Source organism: Podarcis tiliguerta (genome assembly GCF_965153285.1).
Source record: "Podarcis tiliguerta genome assembly, chromosome: 13".
Taxonomy (NCBI): Eukaryota; Metazoa; Chordata; class Lepidosauria; order Squamata; family Lacertidae; genus Podarcis; species Podarcis tiliguerta.
This window is the reverse complement of record NC_139546.1, coordinates 30,032,930-30,053,255: the sequence shown is the minus strand read 5'-3', so window position 1 is coordinate 30,053,255 and position 20,326 is coordinate 30,032,930. Positions and strand designations below refer to the sequence as shown.

Sequence of the window (20,326 nt, the reverse complement as noted above, 5' to 3'; positions counted from 1 at the left end):
ATAGGATTGGGGACACCTGGCTTGACAGATGTATATGTGCAAGTTTCTAGGAGTCTCACTGACTACAAATTTAACATGCGATGCGGCAGGAAAAATTCTAGGCAACCTCAACAGAAGTATAGTGTCCAGTCCAAGGGAAGCAATAGCACCACTCTATTCTGTTTTGATCAGCAGGCCCATCTCCTCAATGGCAGGGATGGGGAACCTGTGGCCCTCCAAATATTACTGGATGGAAGCACCCATCATACTTTACCATTGGCCATACTGGTTGGGGATAATAGGAATGAGAGTCCAACAACATCTGCAGAGTTATAAGTTTCCCATCTATTCTTTATGGATTCATCCCCAGACTGAATGCTTCAGTATACATTTTCTTTCTCAATGTCACACTAAGCCCAAGTTCCCCAGCTGACTCAATAAGGAAACAGATATGAGATTACATCTAATAAATGTGTTTTCTTCAGCTGTTCTGTTCTCCATGAACCTTGTAATTATTTAAAATTATGGTGATCCTCTTCCTTGCCACATGTGGCGTGTATTTCCAGTGACCACTCTAAAAAAGAGCAATCATAACAAAAACAGGTATAAAATGGGCCTGTGTTTTTCAGAATGCAGGGTGACAGACTGGAGAAGCAGTGCTGCTCAGAATTTTATAGTCTGTAAGGTACCATCATTGACAGGCAGAATCTAGAGAAACTGTGATCGCTTGCTCTTAATGGGCACATACTTTATGCAGTAAAATTAGACCGAATCAGTAGATTTTGTAACATAAGAAGTATTCACACTTATGTTTGCAATGCTGATTTTGTTGCTGTGCCTATTGATCATACGGTTGTTGTTTCTTCCCCTAACTGACTGCAAGGCTCTTCCCTTTACTTGCAACATGAGAGATCCTCTCCGGATCCCACATGAATATTATCAGCAAGGTGACCTCATCATTGCCAGTATTTCTTCTCAGTTCTTCTCCTTTTTTGACAGCATATCCTTCAAGCAACACCCCAATTTAATGTTTATTGAAGATGTCCTGTAAGGAAATTATCATTTTACTCCCAAAAATATTCATGGTCACACTCTAACAATCACAGGTAGATAACAGAAAGACAGTGTTATATCTAGGGTTAGGGAATTTTTTGTTTCCCATAAAAATAATAATATTATGGGCAAGTTATAATAATCTCATAGTTAGATAATAGAAAGACAGGGGATACCCATATTGGGTCATACTCAGTTAGACCCATTGGAATAAATAGATTTAAAAAATATATGTCCAATGACTTCAAGTGTGTGATTTCTGAGTATGAGCAATCCTTTTTCACATCTAAAGTCCACCAGTTTCTATGCTGCTCTACATTTTTCTATGGCTTTCACAAAGTCTGTCTGGCCTCTCTGTCTCATGTCATACACTCTTCTCCTTTCTTTAGTTTGCTCCAGATATATTTTAATACTTTTATAGAAACTATACAAAATTATTGTTAATTCTTACTACTACTGTTATTTTCCACAAATCTTCCTTTCATGATTCCTTTCATTACATTATCTTATGTACATTCCCAATATTAAAAATGAACAAACTGAAGAAGTGATGGTTCCTTTGACACAATTCTGCCTATACAAAATATGACAAACTCTATCATATTTATTGTGAATAGAGCTCCAGAAACACGAACAGTTTATAATATATCTAAATGGTGGCAAACTCTGTCTCTTCCTGTTCCACAGTTCAAACATGCCCTACCTTTAGTTAGTGAATGAATAACAATATTATAAAAATAAGTTTAAAATCCTCTATTTTTAATTACATTTTCCATTGAAGATATGTATATTGTAAAGGTGTATGTTGTACTGTGTAGCTATGATGATGCACATGCCAAAAATCAAATTGCTGTGCAAGACCAATGTGGACATGGAAAGCAATGCATGACTTCTAGGATATTGATGTGAATGGCATTGTGACCCATGCTTTCATTACAGTGTAGTGACAAAATACTACCAGCATGTCCTGGCCTTGGTGTTTGCAGTGAAGGAGATTAATGAGAATCCCAGGATCTTACCAAATGTTACATTGGGATTCCATATCTATGACAGCTACTTCAATGAAAAGATGACTTATCAGTCTACCCTGAGCCTTCTCTTTAAAGTGAAAAGGTTGGTCCCCAACTACAGGTGTGATACACCAAATAATGTAATAGCTGTCATTGGGGGTCTTGGCTCTGAAACTTCACTTTACATGGCCAGCATCTTAAGCATCTACAAGATTCCTCAGGTACGTATGTGAGGCATGCAGGGTTTTGCAAAACAAAATGAAAGTAGTGTATTTATCGTGGCATATTCTGCCCAATGATAATTGTAAAGCACAAGTGGAAAATTTGTTTTTTCTTTTAGCAGTGTTTTCATAGTATATTGAACCTTGATTAAACAAAACATAAAATAAAATAGAAATATTTGTATAAAGCAAAGCAGATAGATATGAACACATACAAACATAACAATAACTGAAATATAATAGATACAGGTAGGTAGCCGTCTTGGTCTGCCGTAGTCAAAACAAAATAAAAAAAATCCTTCCAGTAACTCCTTAGAAACCAACTAAGTTTGTTATTGGTATGAGCTTTTTTGTGCATGCCCATTTCTTCAGATTATAATAATATAATATAATATAATATAATATAATATAATATAATAATAATCAATGATGGTATTTAACTAAGTTTGACTCAGAGTAGCTCCATTGAAATTAACTCAGCTGGGAGCAGTAATTTCAGTGGGTCTGCTCTGAGTAAAACCTAGCTGAATTCTGCCCCTAAATTATTTGCCAGTTTAGTAGAAATATGAAGACAACCATGTTTATTCCTAATTCTCAGCTCTATCACCATTCAATGCAATGACTGAGGAGAGGGGAAGTATAACTATGAGTATAACATGCTGAATTTCAAGGCAATGACAAAGACTTTTTGTTCCAGCAAGAAGGGGAATATTATACATCGTATACATGGATCAGAACATAACACAGTTAACAAAACTTAGTAGGAGATACTTTAGGATAAAACTGTCTAGACATCATGAGGTACAAAGATGGTTCTAAGGATGTATGGTGACGTAATTTCATAGTGTCACTCAAAAATCTTGCCACATTCTCTACAACGTCATTACTACAATTGTTCAGCAGATAAAAGCCAGTGCACTAAATCCCCTCCTTCAATAAGGGGAGAAAATACTTATCATATATTTTTGCATAAAATGGGCAATAAAATAAAACATGTGTGATGGATTCAACCTGTTTTGTGCCACAAGGGCCATATCTTTCGGAGTATGGGATTTTTGACAATCTACCTCACAAAACTAACAGGCCCATACAAAGTTGGTGGGCATTCCCATTCAAATGGTGTGTGTGCACTGCTTCATGTGATTGGTTATGCAGGGCTGGGCTTACTTGGGCTCCCACAATATTTTATTCAAGTTGGTACCCCTAGTCAATCCAGCTAAGTGTTGTTTGCACTTACTGGCTATGGCTCTATAGCAGGGGTTGGCAAACTTTTTCAGCAGGGGGCTGGTCCACAGTCCCGCAGACCTTGTGGGGAGCCGGACTATATTTTGGAAAAAAAGAAGAATGAATTCCTATGCCCCACAAATAATCCAGAGATGCATTTTAAATAAAAGCACACATTCTACTCATGTGAAAACACCAGGCAGGCCCCACAAATAACCCAGAGATGCATTTTAAATAAAAGGACACATTCTATTCTTGTAAAAACATGCTGATTCCTGGATTGTCTGTGGGCGGGATTTAGAAGGTGATTGGGCTGGATCTGGCCCCCGGGCCTTAGTTTGCCTACCCATGGTCTATGGTGACATCCCCAGTCTGACTTCAAACTGAAGAAGTCAGAGAATGATAGGCAGAGAAATAACACATGCATGCAGAAGGAATTATTAGGACTTGAGACCTGTTTGGGTACAGGGAAACTCAGTGTTTTTAACTGCTTTTAATGTTGTATTTTAAAATTATTTTAATCTGCTCTGGAATCTTACAGTGAAGGGGAGGTATGAAAGCCAGTAATTCAATCAATGGTTGCCCAGTGCTGCTAATTACAAGAAGGCACAAATCTTTTACTCTAGTGTATTGTTTTTCTGTTTTCACATTCCAGGCAGAGATATTTCTGCCTTGAGAAATACATTGAGGGCTGCTTAAAACGTGAGCTTTAGAATCACGTCCGATGTTTGTTTTAATTCCTCTCCATAGTTCTGGGGCAAACATTTTCAAGATCTCCAACATTGCAAAATGGAGAATCTGCTATTAATTGGTATCGTATTTTGGAATACCATGTAGTAATGTAGACCAACCAGTTCCAGATCCGAGAAGCAATGCGATAGATGGGTGCAGGGAGGACAAAATAAATATTTCTCAAATATATCCTCTCTGAAAACACAGTTAACCTGTGATCTGGTTTCAGCAATACTTTTTCATCTTTATTTAAGGTCTCCTACTTCTTATTTGGTCCTTCTCTGAATACTAAAGCCCAGTTCCCTTTCATCTATCGTGTGGTCCCTAATGAGGAGAATCAGTACCATGGAACCGTTCAATTACTTTTGCATTTCCAGTGGACATGGGTTGGGATTATCACATCAGGCAATGATGAAGGAGAGAATTTTGTGCAGACCTTGGTACCAAAGCTTTCCCAGAATGGCATCTGTCTGGCTTTCACAGAAACAATGTTTGCCCTGACAGACTTTTCTAAATTACTTGATGATTACCAAAGTACGTGGAGTATGACACGCCTTGTTAACAACCACAAAGCAAAAGCAGTTATGGTATTTTCAGAAACTTTATCTGTACTTCATATGATATATTTGCTGCATCAAATACAAACAGTAAATATGCCAGGGTCAACTCTAGGAAGAGTGTGGATCTTGACAGCTGGATGGGACTTCCCAGCACTACAGTTTCACAGGAGCTGGAGTATAGAAGTCTTTCAGGGAGCCTTGTCCTTTGCTGTCCACAGCAATCCAATAGACAAATTTCCAAAATTCCTTCAGTTTTTGAATCCTTATTCACCAAATGGAGACAGTTTTATTATGGACTTCTGGCAGCAGGCTTTTGGGTGCTTACTTTCAGAAGAGAGTGGTGATGGTTGCACAGGCCGGGAAAAGCTGGAAAGTCTTCCTGGACCAGTTTTTGAAATGAGCATGATTTCCCAAAGCTACAGTATATACAATGCTGTCTATGTCTTAGCTCATGCTTTACATGCAATGTACTTGTTGACTCTGAAGCACAGAGAAGTGGAAATGCTTTCAAATCCACAACCATGGCAGGTAATAACTCATTAACCAAAGCATCTCATCTCGAGAGTCATGAAAAGAAAAGAAGATGTGCAACACTATTATGTTAGAGCATTGTGTGACAACATAACTTTGTAGATCCAGATTTTACTTCTCTGTTCTCTTTGTCAGTATATTTTTATAGTGAATTCATGCATTCTGCTTTATCCCAAGCAGTTAAGAATAAAAAAGTAGGATGAGGAACACACACACAAAATATTGTTTCCCATTCTATCATTTTTAAAGTTGCTTTTACTTCTTTGATTACAGCTCCATCCTTTCTTGTGGAGAATCTCTTTTAACAACAGTGTTGGGGACCAGGTGTCTTTGGATGAGAAAGGTGAATTAGAAAGTGGATGTGATATTATGAACTGGCTTACTTTCCCAAATAGATCCTTCCTGAGGGTGAAAGTAGGGAGGATAGATCCATGGGCAAGCAGAGAGTTCACCGTTAATGAGGAGATCATCACATGGCACAACGTGTTTAACCAGGTAGGACCTGACTTTTGATTTAAGGTTATGAAACCTCACTGATTTATTTTCTAGAATCAATCCTTAATTTATACATTTATACATCCCCACAGGGGTGGGTGCAGAGGGAGAGACTATATCTAGGCCATAGCACTAATGTTTGTTTATTCTGCCTGGTTTACACATTAATCTGCAGTAGTATAAAGCTCCATGCACACATTTAGATGTATATAGTTAAGCACATTTTCTCATAAAATAAAAATTTGAAAATGTAGTTTAAGATTTCTGTTCATAGCACAAAACTTAGGTAGTCTTTAGCAGGTTGTGTAAATAGCATTGTAGGACCACTTCTCTTGACCCAGAAAGTATGATCTTATTTTGCATGCAAAATATGCTTCCCCGCTTTCTCTCATGTCATTCCTTTCCTTATGATTGATAAATTGAGATCAGCGTATTCTAGGGGTGTGTAGCAGTTACAAGATTTATCGTGCCTCTGTAGGTTAGTGAAGAAACTTACTGTATCTGTTTCAGAGATGCTCAACTCAACACCCTTTCCCAATTCAAGCATTTGTGAAGGCATTGTTTTAAAAATGGCATACTTTTTCAGCACCCGAGTTCACAGAGTGACACAGGAAATCGGGGGTTATAATCCAACTCCATACACCTTCAGTTTGGGCATGTGAGAACTTTATTCAGATGGCCCTCTTTGCCCTGCAATTCAGTCTAGTACAAATCTGCCGCTAACCCCTTTAATGCACTAGCCTTTCACTTCCTCTCATTTATAAATAGGTGCTGCCTTTTTCCATGTGTAATAACATGTGCCAGCCAGGATCTGTTAGAAAAAAGAGGGAGGGGGAGCCATTTTGTTGCTATGATTGTGAACCATGTCCAGAAGGGAAGACTTCAAATCCAAAAGGCAAGTATCTGCCAAATTGTCAAATGATATCCCTCTGACTTCCAGTGGCTTAGTTAGCTTCTAAGTTCTAAGTTCTTAGTTGCATTCTAATAATATATTTCTACTTCGCCCATCTGGCTGCGCATCCCCAGCCACTCTGGGCAGCTTCCAACAAAAGATTAAAAATGCATTAAAACATCAGTCATTAAAAACTTCCTTAAAAAGGGCTGCCTTCAGATGTCTTCTAAATGTCGGATAGCTGTTTATTTCTTTGACGTCTGATGGGAGGGCGTTCCACAGGGCTACTGAGAAGGCCCTCTGCCTGGTTCCCTGTAACCTAGTGAGGGAACCGCCAGAAGGCTCTTGGAGCTGGATTTCACTGTCCGGGCTGTACAATGGAGGTGGAGAGACTGCTTCAGTTACACTGGGCTGAGATTAGGGCTTTAAAGGTCAGTAACGACGTCTGAATATTGCTTGGAAACGTGTTGGGAGCCAATGTATGTCTTTCAGTACCAGTGTTATATGGTCTCGATAGCCACTCCCAGTCACCAGTCTAGCTGCTGCATTCTTGATTAATTGCAGTTTCCAGGTCACCTTCAAAGGTCGCCCCACATACAGAGCATTGCAGTAGTCCAAGCGGGAGATAACTAGAGCATGCACCACTCTGGCGAGACAGTCCACGGGCAGGTAGGGTCTCAGCCTGCATACCAGATGGAGCTGGTAGACAGCTGCCCTGAACACAAAATTGACCTGCACCTCCATGGACAGCTGTGAGTCCAAAATGACTCCCAGGCTGCGCACCTGCTCCTTTAGGGGTACAGTTGCCCAATTCAGGACCAGGGAGTCCCCCACCCCCGCCCACCCCCTTGTCAGGACTGGTTGTTGTCCTCTTCAGATCACCACACAAACGCTTCTTGTTCTTTTATAACTTTTTATTGCGTATTAACAAAACAATCTTATAAACAGTTCTTAACTATTATTCCTCAGTCACTTATTTCAGATACCTTCTGAGCTCTGCTTGTCCGTGACCAGCCACTCTCAAAATGTTGAACACGCCCTTCCTTTGACTTTGCCGCTCGTTTTTCTAACCTCCTGCCTAGAGCTGGCTTGTATCCCCCCTCCTCCGAATCTGAGCTAGAACTTAACCCTTGCCTTTCCTGGGAACATCCTTGTCCCTCCCTGTTGTTCCTGTTGCTCTCTTCTATTAGATTCACTGCTATCCTCCCCCCCCCCTTGGGGAAAGCTTTCTCCCTCTGGGAAACTGGACACTTCTAACTCTAACTCTTCCCTGACACCCCTGTCCCCCCAAAACAGTACTTCTGTCTTTTCAGGATTCAACCTCAATCTGTGGGCCGCCATCCATCCTCCAACCACCTCCTGGTGCTCACATAGGACCTTCATCACTTTCATTGGTTCTGATTTGAAAAAGAAGCAGAGCTGGGTATCATCCGCATACTGATGAACACCCAGCCCCAAACCCCTCATAATCTCTCCCAGCAGCTTCATGTAGATGTTAAAAAGCATGGGGGAGAGGATGGAACCCTGAGGCACCCCACAAGTGAGAGGCCAGGAATCTGAATACTCATCCCCCAACACCACTTTCTGGACACAACCCAGGAGGAAGGAGCGGAACCACTGTATAACAGTGCCCCCAGCTCCCAGCTCCCCTGGACGGTCCATAAGGATGTTATGATTAATGGTATCAAAGGCTGCTGAGAGATCCAGCAGAAGTAGGAAACAGCTTTCACCTTTGTCCCTAGCCCACCGGAGATCATTGAATAGCGTGACCAAGGCAGTTTCAGTCCCATGATGAGGCCTGAATCCTGATTGGAAGGGATCCAAATGGTCTGCATCCTCTAGGCATGCTTGGAGTTGTTCAGCAACCACCTGCTCAGTCGCCTTGCCCAAGAATGGAAGATTTGAGACTGGGAGATAGTTGGCCATATTGGCCCGGTCTAAAGATTTTTTTTTTTTTTAAGCAGTTTAATGACTGCCTCTTTCAGCGGGTCTGGGAAGGCTCCCTCACAGAGAGAAGCATTCACCACCCTGCAGAGCCCATCGTCCAGCCCTTCCAGGCTCACTTTTATTAGCCAGGATGGGCAAGGATAAAGGAGACAGGTGGTCGGTTTCACTTGTCCAAGCAACCTGATCACATCCTCGGAAGTAGCAGATTGGAATCGATTCAATGCAACTCAACAACACAGGATTACTTATAGAAGAGTATTCTAGACCTAACACCACACATTATATAAAAACCAATACATTTGATTATTTTATAACCCCTATTTAGGTAGGGGTGCATATTTTCAAAAAGAAGCATCACACATGTCTTTCTCACAGTCTCTAGGAAATAAAGCTATGGCTGACATGTTTTTTTTCAGGATTATGTTCAGATTGTTGTGCTAAATTAATTGACTGAGATGTCAACATGACTATTCCTTCCTAGAAATGGACAATTGTATAAACTGTCCAGAAGATCAGTATCCAAATGAAGACCAAGATGGATGTCTCCCCAAGATATTACACTTTCTGTCTTATGATGGAAAGTTGAGCATCACTTTAACTTTCATGGCATTTACATTTTCTGTGATCACAGCTTTGGTGCTAAAAATATTCATTAAATATCAGAAAACTCCCATTGTCAAAGCCAACAATCGTGGCCTCACGTTTACTCTGCTCATCGCCCTCTTGCTTTGCTTCCTCTGCTCCTTGCTTTTCTTTGGAAGGCCTCAGACAGTGACCTGCCTTCTAAGGCAAACAGCTTTTGGCATGATTTTCACCGTGGCTGTTTCATGTGTGTTGGCAAAAACCATCACTGTGATTTTGGCATTCATGGCCACACAACCAGGATCCAGGATGAGGAACTGGGTGGGGAAAAGATTGGCAGCTTCAATTGTTTTCTCTTGTTCCCTCACTCAAGGAGCTCTTTGTACTGTGTGGCTCCTTACTGCTCCTCCGTTCCCATTTTTGGACATGGACACTTTGGCTAAAGAAATTGTGGTTGAATGTAATGAAGGCTTTGTCCCTATGTTTTATTCTGTTCTTGGGTACCTGGGATTTCTGGCTCTTGTCAGCTTTGTGGTGGCTTTTCTTGCTAGGGCATTGCCCAGTTCTTTTAATGAAGCCAAGTTCATCACTTTCAGTATGTTGGTGTTTTGCAGTGTGTGGGTCTCTTTTGTGCCAACTTACCTGAGCACAAAGGGAAAATACATGGTGGCTGTGGAGATCTTCTCCATCTTAGCTTCTAGTGCTGGATTATTGGGCTGTATCTTTGCTCCTAAATGCTATATAATTTTACTGAGGCCTGAGCTGAACAGCAAGGAGCACTTAACAAGGAGAAATAAGTAGGAATTAGAATCTTGGATAATGTTGTCTAGTGTACTTTTCTTTTTAATATGAGCTGCTTGATGGAAATAAGGTAGCCCAAGTTATATATCTTCATTTGTCAGGACGTCTAAGTGGTTGGACATGGATTTCATGCACAAGATCGCTTCTTTTTTTCCGTTTTTACAACATCACCGAAAGGAAGTTACTGGTCCCAAAGGCAGAGAGTATAGCACTGCTGAAAAAACGGTTTTGCTCCTATGTCGGATGTGAGAACAATATGCAATAGTGTTATTTTTTACTTATTTCTTATTATATTTCTTCAAGGAGTACTTCTCCCTACCTCCATTTTAGCTGCACAACAATCTGGTGAGTTATTTTAGACAGTGTGTGTGTGAGGAGGCCAAGGTCACCACATAAGCTTCATCGCTGAGAAGAGACCGAAACTCTGATCTCCCATGTCCTAGTGCCTCACTCTAAGCACTATGGCACATGTATAATTTTCCATCAATATTTGGCAGCCTACATGCATTCGTGTAGGTTGTTGCATTAGTCTTCATACTATGAAGTCCGCATTGTGTGGTTGTCACTTTCATTGTCATATGTGTGTTTTTATTTTTTTGTTTGAAATGTATTTTTTAAATAAATAATTAACATGAATCAACAGTGTAGAACAGCTGCAAAAAAGCTAACCAATTCTAGGCAGCATCAACAGAAATATAATGTTCAGATCAACGTAATTAATAGCACCACTGTATTCTGCATTGGTCAACCTTCACATGTGTGTCCAGTTCTGAACACCACCATTTCATAAGATAATGAGAAGCTGAAACATGTGGAGAGAAAGGAGGCCAATATAATTTGGGGTTTGGATGCCAAGTCTTATGTGGAATAGTTGACAGTTGGGTATGTTTAGCCTGGTGAAGAGGAGACCGGGAGAAGATATCACCTCCATCTTCAAATATCTTAAGGACTGTCAAATGGAAGATGGAGCAAACTTGTATTCTCCAGCTCTGTAGAGTAGGACTTGAAGAAATGGATTCAAGTTACAAGAGTTCATCCCCTAACTTAATGCTTCTGGATATATTTTCTTTCTCAATGTCACACTACGTCCAAGTGCTAAACCTGACTCACCAAAATAAATCATGAAATTACAGCTAATAAATATGTTTTCTCAAGCTGTTCCAAACACTATGAGCTGGATGTCTTGGGGACAACTGTGAACTCTGTAATTATCTAAAATTATGCTAATCCTCTCCCTTGCCAAAATGGCATGTATTTTCAGTGATCACTCTCATTAAAAGCAATCATGGTGAACAAAATGTATAAAATATGCCTGAGTTTTTTACACTACAAGGTGACAGGCAGGACAAGTCGTACTGTTGGAATCTTTATAGGCCATAGAATATCACCAGTAAACAGCAGAATCTAGGGATGCTATGACTGCTTGCTCTAAATTGGGGGGAGGGGCATTGTATACAAATAGATTAGGATGCGGTAGGTTTTGAAACAGAAGGAAAGGATTCACTTTACTGATTGCAATGCTGATTTTGTTGCTATGTCTACTGATTGTATGGTTGGTGTTTCTTCCCCTAACTGTCTGCAAGGCTCTTCCCTTTACTTGCAACATGGGAGATCCCCTCCAGATCCCACATGAGTATTATCAGCAAGGTGACCTCATCATTGGCAGTATATTTTCCCAATTCTTCTCCTTTTTTGACACTATATCCTTCAAGCAACACCCCAGTTTAAGGTTTATTGAAGATGTCCTGTAAGGAATTTCTTGTTTCTCATAAAAACGTTTATGGGCAGGCTATAATAATCCCTTAGGTCAATAATAAAAGAACTCAGGGATAACCAAATTTGGTTATACTCAGATTAAACCCACTGAAATTAATGGATTTAAAAAATATCAGTGTGTTAATTTCAGTGGGTCTACTCTGAGTAAAAGCAATTCTTTTCCACATCTACAATTTACCAATTTCATGCTACTTCATATTTCTCTATAGCTTTCACAATATCTGTCTGAACGTATGGCCAGTTATCCTCTTTCTCATGTCATATACACTCTTCTGCTTTTTGTTTTTGGTTCCTGGTATATTTTAAGAATTTATGAAACCATACACAATAGCTGCTAGTTCTTGAAATTTCTGGTATTTTCCACAAGTCTTGCTTTCAAGTTTCCTTTCACTATCTTATGTACATTCTCAGTATTAAATATGAGGTAAAATCAGTTTTGTCTTCACAAAAGGATGACAACTCTACCCTATTTATTGTGGATGGGGCTCCAGAAATACAAGTTATGAAACTTATAAATGGTGGCAAACTCTGTCTTTTCCTGTTCCACAGTTAAAAAATATCCTTCCTTTCATTAGGGAACCTATGCATGACAATACTTAAAAATAATTAATATATCCACCTGTTTTTGTTTGAATTCTTCATATTTTTGAAGCTGTGTATACATTGATTCTAAAGTTGCACTTTTTAGGTATGATACCCAAAATCAAATGCTTGTTCCAAAGTTTGGGAACTTGCTTTATTAGAATAGCTGACCAACTACGCATTTCCAGGGGACAGTATAAAAATGACAGAATTGCAGACGTTTGGTTTGATTTTATTAAATATGCCCACAAGGAAGAACCTTGTTCCTCACCTCCCTCTGCTTGTTAATGAATTTAGTTGATTCATTAATGTGAAGGAAATGCCTTTTCACCCCAAAACTTTGGGACCCCAGGCCTAGTGAAAATAGCTTACACAGCAGAAAGCAGCAAAAACCAGAGAGAAAGTTATGGGAAGTTGTTTTGTTTAATTTAGATACCTAAAATTTATTTTTTTGTTTAATATACTGAAGGTGGCCAGCTTCTGTTTACTGTACTGACCAAAGGTTGTTGACTTGTCCTGTCTGCTTGACACAACTATGAACCTTGTGATATGTGCATGGTTAAAATTGGCTGAGGCAGACATATAGCAAAGGTTAAACAGTTATATAACAAATGCAATGTGTGCATGTGTCAGGCTTTGACATAATTTGGTTTATTATTTGCTAGTATTAGAAATGTATAAAAGTCTTAACAATTTCCTTTTTCAGGACAGGACTTTTGGGTTTTCACCCGAGGTGCTGTCCTGCTGCACATTTTGGTCTGCCTATTTTAGCGTGCTTTGCTATGAATATTCATTGGTTGTGTTTTTATTTAAGAAACTTCCTACCTGGGAAGAAATTTGGTGAGTGGGATTGGCCATGCACTTGATAATAATATATGATATTATTCCTCTTTAAGTGTCATCCCACCCATGGCAGTAATGTGTTTTATTTTATTCTGTGTTAAGAAATACCCTTAACCTTTCATTTTTATTGTGTGTTGTCTGTTGTTTTTGTTTCTGTTGCTAGCCCAGATTTTTTTTAAAAAAACAAGATGTATGACTCTGTGGGGGGGGGGGGCTGTGTGAGAGAAATTTGGGCTTGGAATGCAGTTCATGAGTTCTAGGAAATTGATGCGAATGGGATTGTGGCCTATGCTTTCATTACAGTGCAGTGACAAAATACTACCAGCATGTCCTGGCCTTGGTGTTTGCAGTGAAGGAGATTAATGAGAATCCCAGGATCTTACCAAATGTTACATTGGGATTCCGTATCTATGACAGCTACTTCAATGAAAAGATGACTTATCAGTCTACCTTGAACCTTCTCTTTAAAGTGAAAAGGGTGGTCCCCAACTACAGGTGTGATACACCAAATAATGTAATAGCTGTCATTGGGGGTCTTGGCTCTGAAACCTCACTTTACATGGCTACCATCTTAAGCACCTACAAGATTCCTCAGGTATGCATGTGAGGCTTGCAGGGTTTTGCAAAACAAAATTTGTAGTGTAGTTATTGTGGCATATTCTGCCTGATGCTAACTGTAAAGCTCAAGCTGAAAATAAGTTATTGACATTTAGCTCCCTTTCTCCAGTGCTCTTGTCATAAACTGAAAGGGACCTAAATTAAACAAAAATTAAAATAAATTAGCAAGTTTTATTTAAAGCAAAGCAGATAGATACATATGTACATATGCAAACTTAGCAGTAACTAAAATATAAGAATAATTTAGGGTTACATTCAGTTAAGTTTCATTCAAAGTAGCTCCATTGAAAGTAGCTAACATGACTAAGCTAGGAGAATTAATTTTATTGGGTCTACTCCAAGTAAACTGTAGTTGAATATCACCCCTAAGTATAAGCCAGAGTTGCAGATTTATGAAGATAACAATAATTTATGGAACAATAATTCAACCAATAATCCATATATATGACCAAAATTTGAGTTGAATCCTTCTAAAACTTGCTACTTTATTAAGTTCCTATCTGTACGACTTTTTAATATAAAGATTGAACAGAGGGGAATTAGAACTACCAATTATAGGTTACTGAATTTCAGGCCCATGACAAATACTTTTGTTTATTCCATCAGGCATTTTAAGGTAGTGTATGGTTTCCTGATCACTTTTAATTTTTTCTTCTCTGCATGGCTTATTTTTTATTTTATTTTATTTATTTCATAAAATTGATACACCAGTTGCTTATAAAAAGCACACAAGCAAGCAAGAAAACAAACCTCAAAGCAGTTCAGGGGGGGACTAGAGTAAGATGAATCCAGGGTTCATGGTATAGGATTCAGAATGGCCTCAGTTGAAGATACGTTTAAATAAAACTAGGTGGGAAATTGAGATTAGAAGCAAGAAGAGAAATGGATGCAGAGGACAAAATAAATATTTCTCAAGTATGTCCTCTTTGAACACACAATTAACCTCTGATGTGGTTTTAGCAATACTTTTTCATCTTTTTAATAGCTCTCCTACTACTTATTTGGACCTCAGAATATGAAAACCCAGTTCCCTTTCATCTATCGCATGGTCCCCAATGAGGAGAATCAGTACCATGGAACCGTTCAATTACTTCTGCATTTCCAGTGGACATGGGTTGGGATTATCACATCAGGCAACGATGAAGGAGAGAATTTTGTGCAGACCTTGGTACCAAAACTTTCCCAGAATGGCATCTGTTTGGCTTTCACAGAAACAATGCCATCCCAGACAGACTTTTCCAAATTGCTTGATGATGACCAACGTACAGGGAACATGGTCCACCTTGTTAACAACCCCAGAGTGAAAGCAGTTATTGTATATGCAGCAACTGCACCTGTACTGCATATGATATCTTTGCTGTATCAAATACAAACAGTAAATATGGCAGGGTCATCTCTGGGAAGAGTTTGGATCTTGACAGCTGAATGGGACTTCCCAGCACTACAGTTTCACAGGAGCTGGAGTATAGAAGTCTTTCAAGGAGCCTTGTCCTTTGCTGTTCACAGCAATCCAGTAGACAATTTTCCAAAATTCCTTCAGTCTTTGAATCCTTATTCACCAAATGGAGACAGTTTTATCAGGGACTTCTGGCAGCAGGCTTTTGTGTGCTTACTTTCAGATTCCCATGTGTCTGAGGAGAATAGTGATGGTTGCACAGGGCAGGAAAAACTGGAGAGTCTTCCTGGAGCAGTTTTTGAAATGAAAATGATTTCCCAAAGTTACAGTATATACAATGCTATCTATGTCTTAGCTCATGCTTTACATGCAATGTACTCATTGAATCTGAAGCACAGAGAAGCGCTACTGCTTTCAAATCCACAACCGTGGCAGGTAATAACTCATTAATCAAAGCATCTCTGTGCTTGAGAGTCATGAAAAGAAGATGTGCATCATTATTAAGTTTGAGCGTTGTGTGACACCACAACTCTGTAGATCCAGCTTTAACTTCTCAGTTCTCTTTGTCAGTATATCTTTATAGTGAATTCATGCAATCCGCTTTATCCCAAACAGTTAAGAACGCTGCATGAAGTGAAATGTTTCCCATTTCCAAAGCCTCAGTGACCTTCTTTATTCACAAAAAATTAAATATGTCCTTCTGTATAGATGCTGCCAGTTGGATCTGATGGAGACATAAAGCTTGATGCTGGCAATCCATTATTTGCATCTTGGGAGCTGGTTTTCTTTTTAATGAATACAATTTGTTTATTGCTTGATTATTTAAAAAAATCTCTAAACTATTTGCATAAAATATAATATAGAGGTTTTAAAAAGTTGGCTTTTAAAAATCAAAATATAAATAAAATGAGCAGTTGGATTTTTCATTAGAAAATAAAGTTACATACTAAAATAATGTCAAAATACAAGTCAGTTAGTTGTAGGTCAAATAATAACATTTTAGAGTTGTCTAGCATGAAAACTCTAGGTCTTATTTGCTTGTAGTGGCTCTGCCAACTCTGGAAGGACTACCTTACCTACCAAAAAAATCTTCTATTTTTGTAGAGAAGAAATAAGTTATAGAAGTTTTCAAAGAGATTCACTGTTTCTTTGATTGATCCATGGAAGAAAGGAAAATGAAGCTGACATCTCTCCTTTTCTGAGTCAAATCGGGAACCTTCCATATCAGTTCAAGCTGAATCAGGCTATATTGCAAAGCACTGAGTCAGGGTCTGAAACGAATCTTCACATTGGCATGTACTATCAGTTTCAATAAATGTGTTTATATGGTTAAGAGGCCATATGCTCCTTGAAAGATATAAAGGTGGGATATGGGTATTCATCATGCTCAAAATACTGGATTGCCCCAAATATAAGCCTCACTTCATTTTCCAAATTCTTTTTCCAAATTCTGACAGTAAAATGTTAAAGTGCAGCTTAAATGTGCGACCTTACAAAAATTGGCTTTTACGATATCGCTGCTGAAGGAGACATAGGATGAAATGGAATGGGCGTGCATGCCTGCAGAACTTTAAGGGAGCGGCTTATATTTGGGTATTGTCTTTTTTTCTTTTTCCCCTTTGAATTTTAAAGGTGTGGCTTATATTCAGGTGTGGCTTATATTCGGGCCAATATGGTAATAAATAAAACAAATGGAGGGATGGAGTAAAAATGGTTGTATTGTTATCCCTGCCCTAATTGTTTTGTAACCTGGTTTACCTCATCAATTTTAGTTTCATTTATTCTTGATGATATCAATAGTTTATATTCGATGGATAATAAATAAGGTTGGATGAAGAACACACAAAAAAAAAATCATATTGTTTCTCCTTCTATAATTTTAAAAAGTTGTCTTTACCTCTTTGATTATAGCTGCATCCTTTCTTGAGGAGAATCTCTTTTAACAACAGTGCTGGGGACCAGGTGTCTTTGGATGAGAAAGGTGAATTAGAAAGTGGATTTGATATTATGAACTGGCTTACTTTCCCAAATAGATCCTTCCTGAGGGTGAAAGTAGGGAGGATAGATCCATGGGCAAGCAGAAAGTTCACCGTTAATGAGGAGATCATCACATGGCACAACGTGTTTAATCAGGTAGGGCCTGACTTTTGATTTAAGTTTATGAAACCTCACTGATTTATATTTCAGAATGAATCCTTAATTTATAAATTTATACATCCCCACAGGGGTGGGTGCAGAGGGAGAAACTATAGGCCATACCACTAATGTTTCTTTGTTCTGCCTGGTTTAAAATTAATCTGCAGTAGTATAAAGCTCCATGCACACATTTAGATGTATATATTCAAGCATATTTTCTCTTAAAATAAAAATTTGAAAATGTAGTTTAATATTTCCATTCATAGCATAAAATTTAGCCTTTAGCATTTTGTGCAATGATCATTGTAGGACCACTTTGTTTGACCCAGAAAGGATGATCTTATTTTGCATGCAAGATATGCTTCCCAGCTTTCTCTCATGCCATTATTTTCCTTGTCATTGATTCATTGGGATCAGCATATAATAGTGGTGTGTATCAGTTACAAGATTTATCTTGTATCTGTAGCATAGTGATGAAACTCAATCTGTTTCAGAGGTCCTCAACTCAACACCCTTTCCCAATTCAAGCATTTGTGAAGGCATTGTTTTAAAAATGGCATACTTTTTCAGCACCCGAGTTCACAGTGACGCAGGAAATCTGGAGTTATAATCCAACTCCATACACCTTCAGTCTGGGCATGTGAGAACTTTATCCAAATGACCCTCTTTTTCTTGCAATTCGTGCAGTACAATGGTACCTCGGGTTAAGTACTTGATTCGTTCCGGAGGTCCGTACTTAACCTGAAATTGTTCTTAACCTGAAGCACCACTTTAGCTAACGGGGCCTCCTGCTGCCACCAAGCCACCGAAGCACGATTTCTGTTTTCATCCTGAAGCAAAGTTCTTAACCTGAAGCACTATTTTTGGGTTAGTGGAGTCTGTAACCTGAAGCGTATGTAACCTGAAGCGTATGTAACCCGAGATACCACTGTACCAATATGCTGCCAACCCCTAATATGTACTAGCCTTTTACTTCCTCTCAATGGGTGGCACTGTGGTCTAAACTACTGAGCCTCTTGGGCTTGCCAATCAGAAGGTTGGTAGTTCGAATCCCCGCAACAGGGTGAGCTTCTGTTGCTCGGTTCCAGCTCCTGTCAACTTAGTAGTTTGAAAACATGCCAGTGCAAATAGATAAATAGGTACCACTGTGGCAGGAAGGTAAACAGTATTTCTGTGTACTCTGGTTTCCATCATGGTATTTTATTGTGCCAGAAACGGTTTAGTCATTCTGGCCACATGACTCAGAAGCTGCCTGCGGACAAACGCTGGCTCCCTCGGCCAGTAAAGCGATATGAGTGCCACAACCCCAGAGTTGTCTGTGACTGGACTTAACTGTCAGGGGTCCCTTTACCTTTACCTTTAACCGTACATGGGTACTTTCCCCCTAGATGACCCTCTTTGCCTTGCAATTCAGGTAGTACAAATCTGTTGCTAACCCCTACAATGACTAGTCTTTTACTTCCTCTCTTTTATAAATAGGTGCTGCCTTTTTCCATGTGTAATAACATGTGCCAGCCAGGTTCTGTTAGAAAAAAGAAGGAGGGGGAGCCATTTTGCTGCTATGATTGTGAACCATGTCCAGAAGGAAAGATTTCTAATCCAAAAGGCAAGTATTTGCCAAATTGTCAAATGATATCCCTCTGACTTTGAATGGCTCATTTAGCTTTGCATTGATTTAAAGGACAAAGCTGACAATGTTAAAACACCTATTTAAAGTTGGGCATTTTATAGGCCTAACACCACATATTATTAAAAAAACTAAGTAATTGGATTATTTCACAACCCCTATTTATGTAGGGGTGCAGAATGCAAAAAGAAGCATCACACATGTTGTCTTTCTCACAGTCCCTATGAAATAAACTTATGGCCAGTATGTGTTTTCCAAGATTATGTTCAGACTGTTGCCTATGTGCTAAATTCTTTGACTGAGGTGTCAAAATGGCTTTTACTTCCTAGAAATGGACAATTGTATGAAATGTCCAGAAGATCAGTATCCAAATGAGGACCAAGATGGATGTCTCCCCAAGATATTACACTTTCTGTCTTATGATGAAAATTTGAGTATCACTTTAGCTTTCATGGCATTTACATTTTCTGTGATCACAGCTTTGGCGCTAAAAATATTCATTAAATACCAGAAAACCCCCATTGTCAAAGCCAACAATCGTGGCCTCACGTTTACTCTGCTCATTGCCCTCCTGCTTTGCTTCCTCTGCTCTTTGCTGTTCTTTGGAAGACCTCAGACAGTGACCTGCCTTCTAAGGCAAACAACTTTTGGCATCATCTTCACCGTGGCTGTTTCATGTGTGTTGGCAAAAACCATCACAGTGATTTTGGCATTCATGGCCACACGACCAGGATCCAGGATGAGGAACTGGGTGGGGAAAAGACTGGCAGCTTCTATTGTTTTCTCTTGTTCCCTCACTCAAGGAGTTCTTTGTACTGTGTGGCTCCTTACTGCTCCTCCATTCCCACATTTGGACATGGACTCTTTGGCCAAAGAAATTGTGGTTGAATGTAATGAAGGCTTTGTCCCTATGTTTTATTCTGTTCTTGGGTACCTGGGATTTCTGGCTCTTGTTAGCTTTGTGGTGGCTTTTCTTGCGAGGGCATTGCCCAGTACTTTTAATGAAGCCAAGTTCATCACTTTCAGCATGTTGGTGTTTTGCAGTGTGTGGGTCTCTTTTGTGCCAACTTACCTAAGCACAAAGGGAAAATACATGGTGGCTGTGGAGATCTTCTCCATCTTAGCCTCTAGTGCTGGATTATTGGGCTGTATCTTTGCTCCTAAATGCTATATAATTTTACTGAGGCCTGAACTGAACAGCAAGGAGCACTTAACACGGAGAAAATAGTAGGAGTTAGAATCCAGTGTACTTTCTTTGAAATATGAGGTGCCTGGTGGACAAAAGGTAGCCTAAGTCACGGGTCTTCATTTGTCAGGAAAC

At 39.3% G+C, this 20,326-nt stretch overlaps 1 protein-coding gene across 1 annotated transcript; it reads left to right on the top strand.

The window, feature by feature from the left end:
• Positions 1-883: 883 nt before the first annotated feature.
• On the top strand, positions 884-20,233 carry LOC310662172 (vomeronasal type-2 receptor 26-like; the record flags this gene model as incomplete). The annotated part of the gene is made up of 10 exons (XM_083408943.1): positions 884-1,026; positions 1,972-2,263; positions 4,474-5,307; positions 5,584-5,805; positions 13,200-13,225; positions 13,532-13,823; positions 14,832-15,677; positions 17,154-17,375; positions 18,858-18,984; positions 19,335-20,233. 10 exons carry the CDS (start codon positions 884-886, stop codon positions 20,231-20,233), a joined length of 3,903 nt encoding a protein of 1,300 aa, XP_083265069.1.
• Between the last annotated feature and the right edge of the window lie 93 nt (positions 20,234-20,326).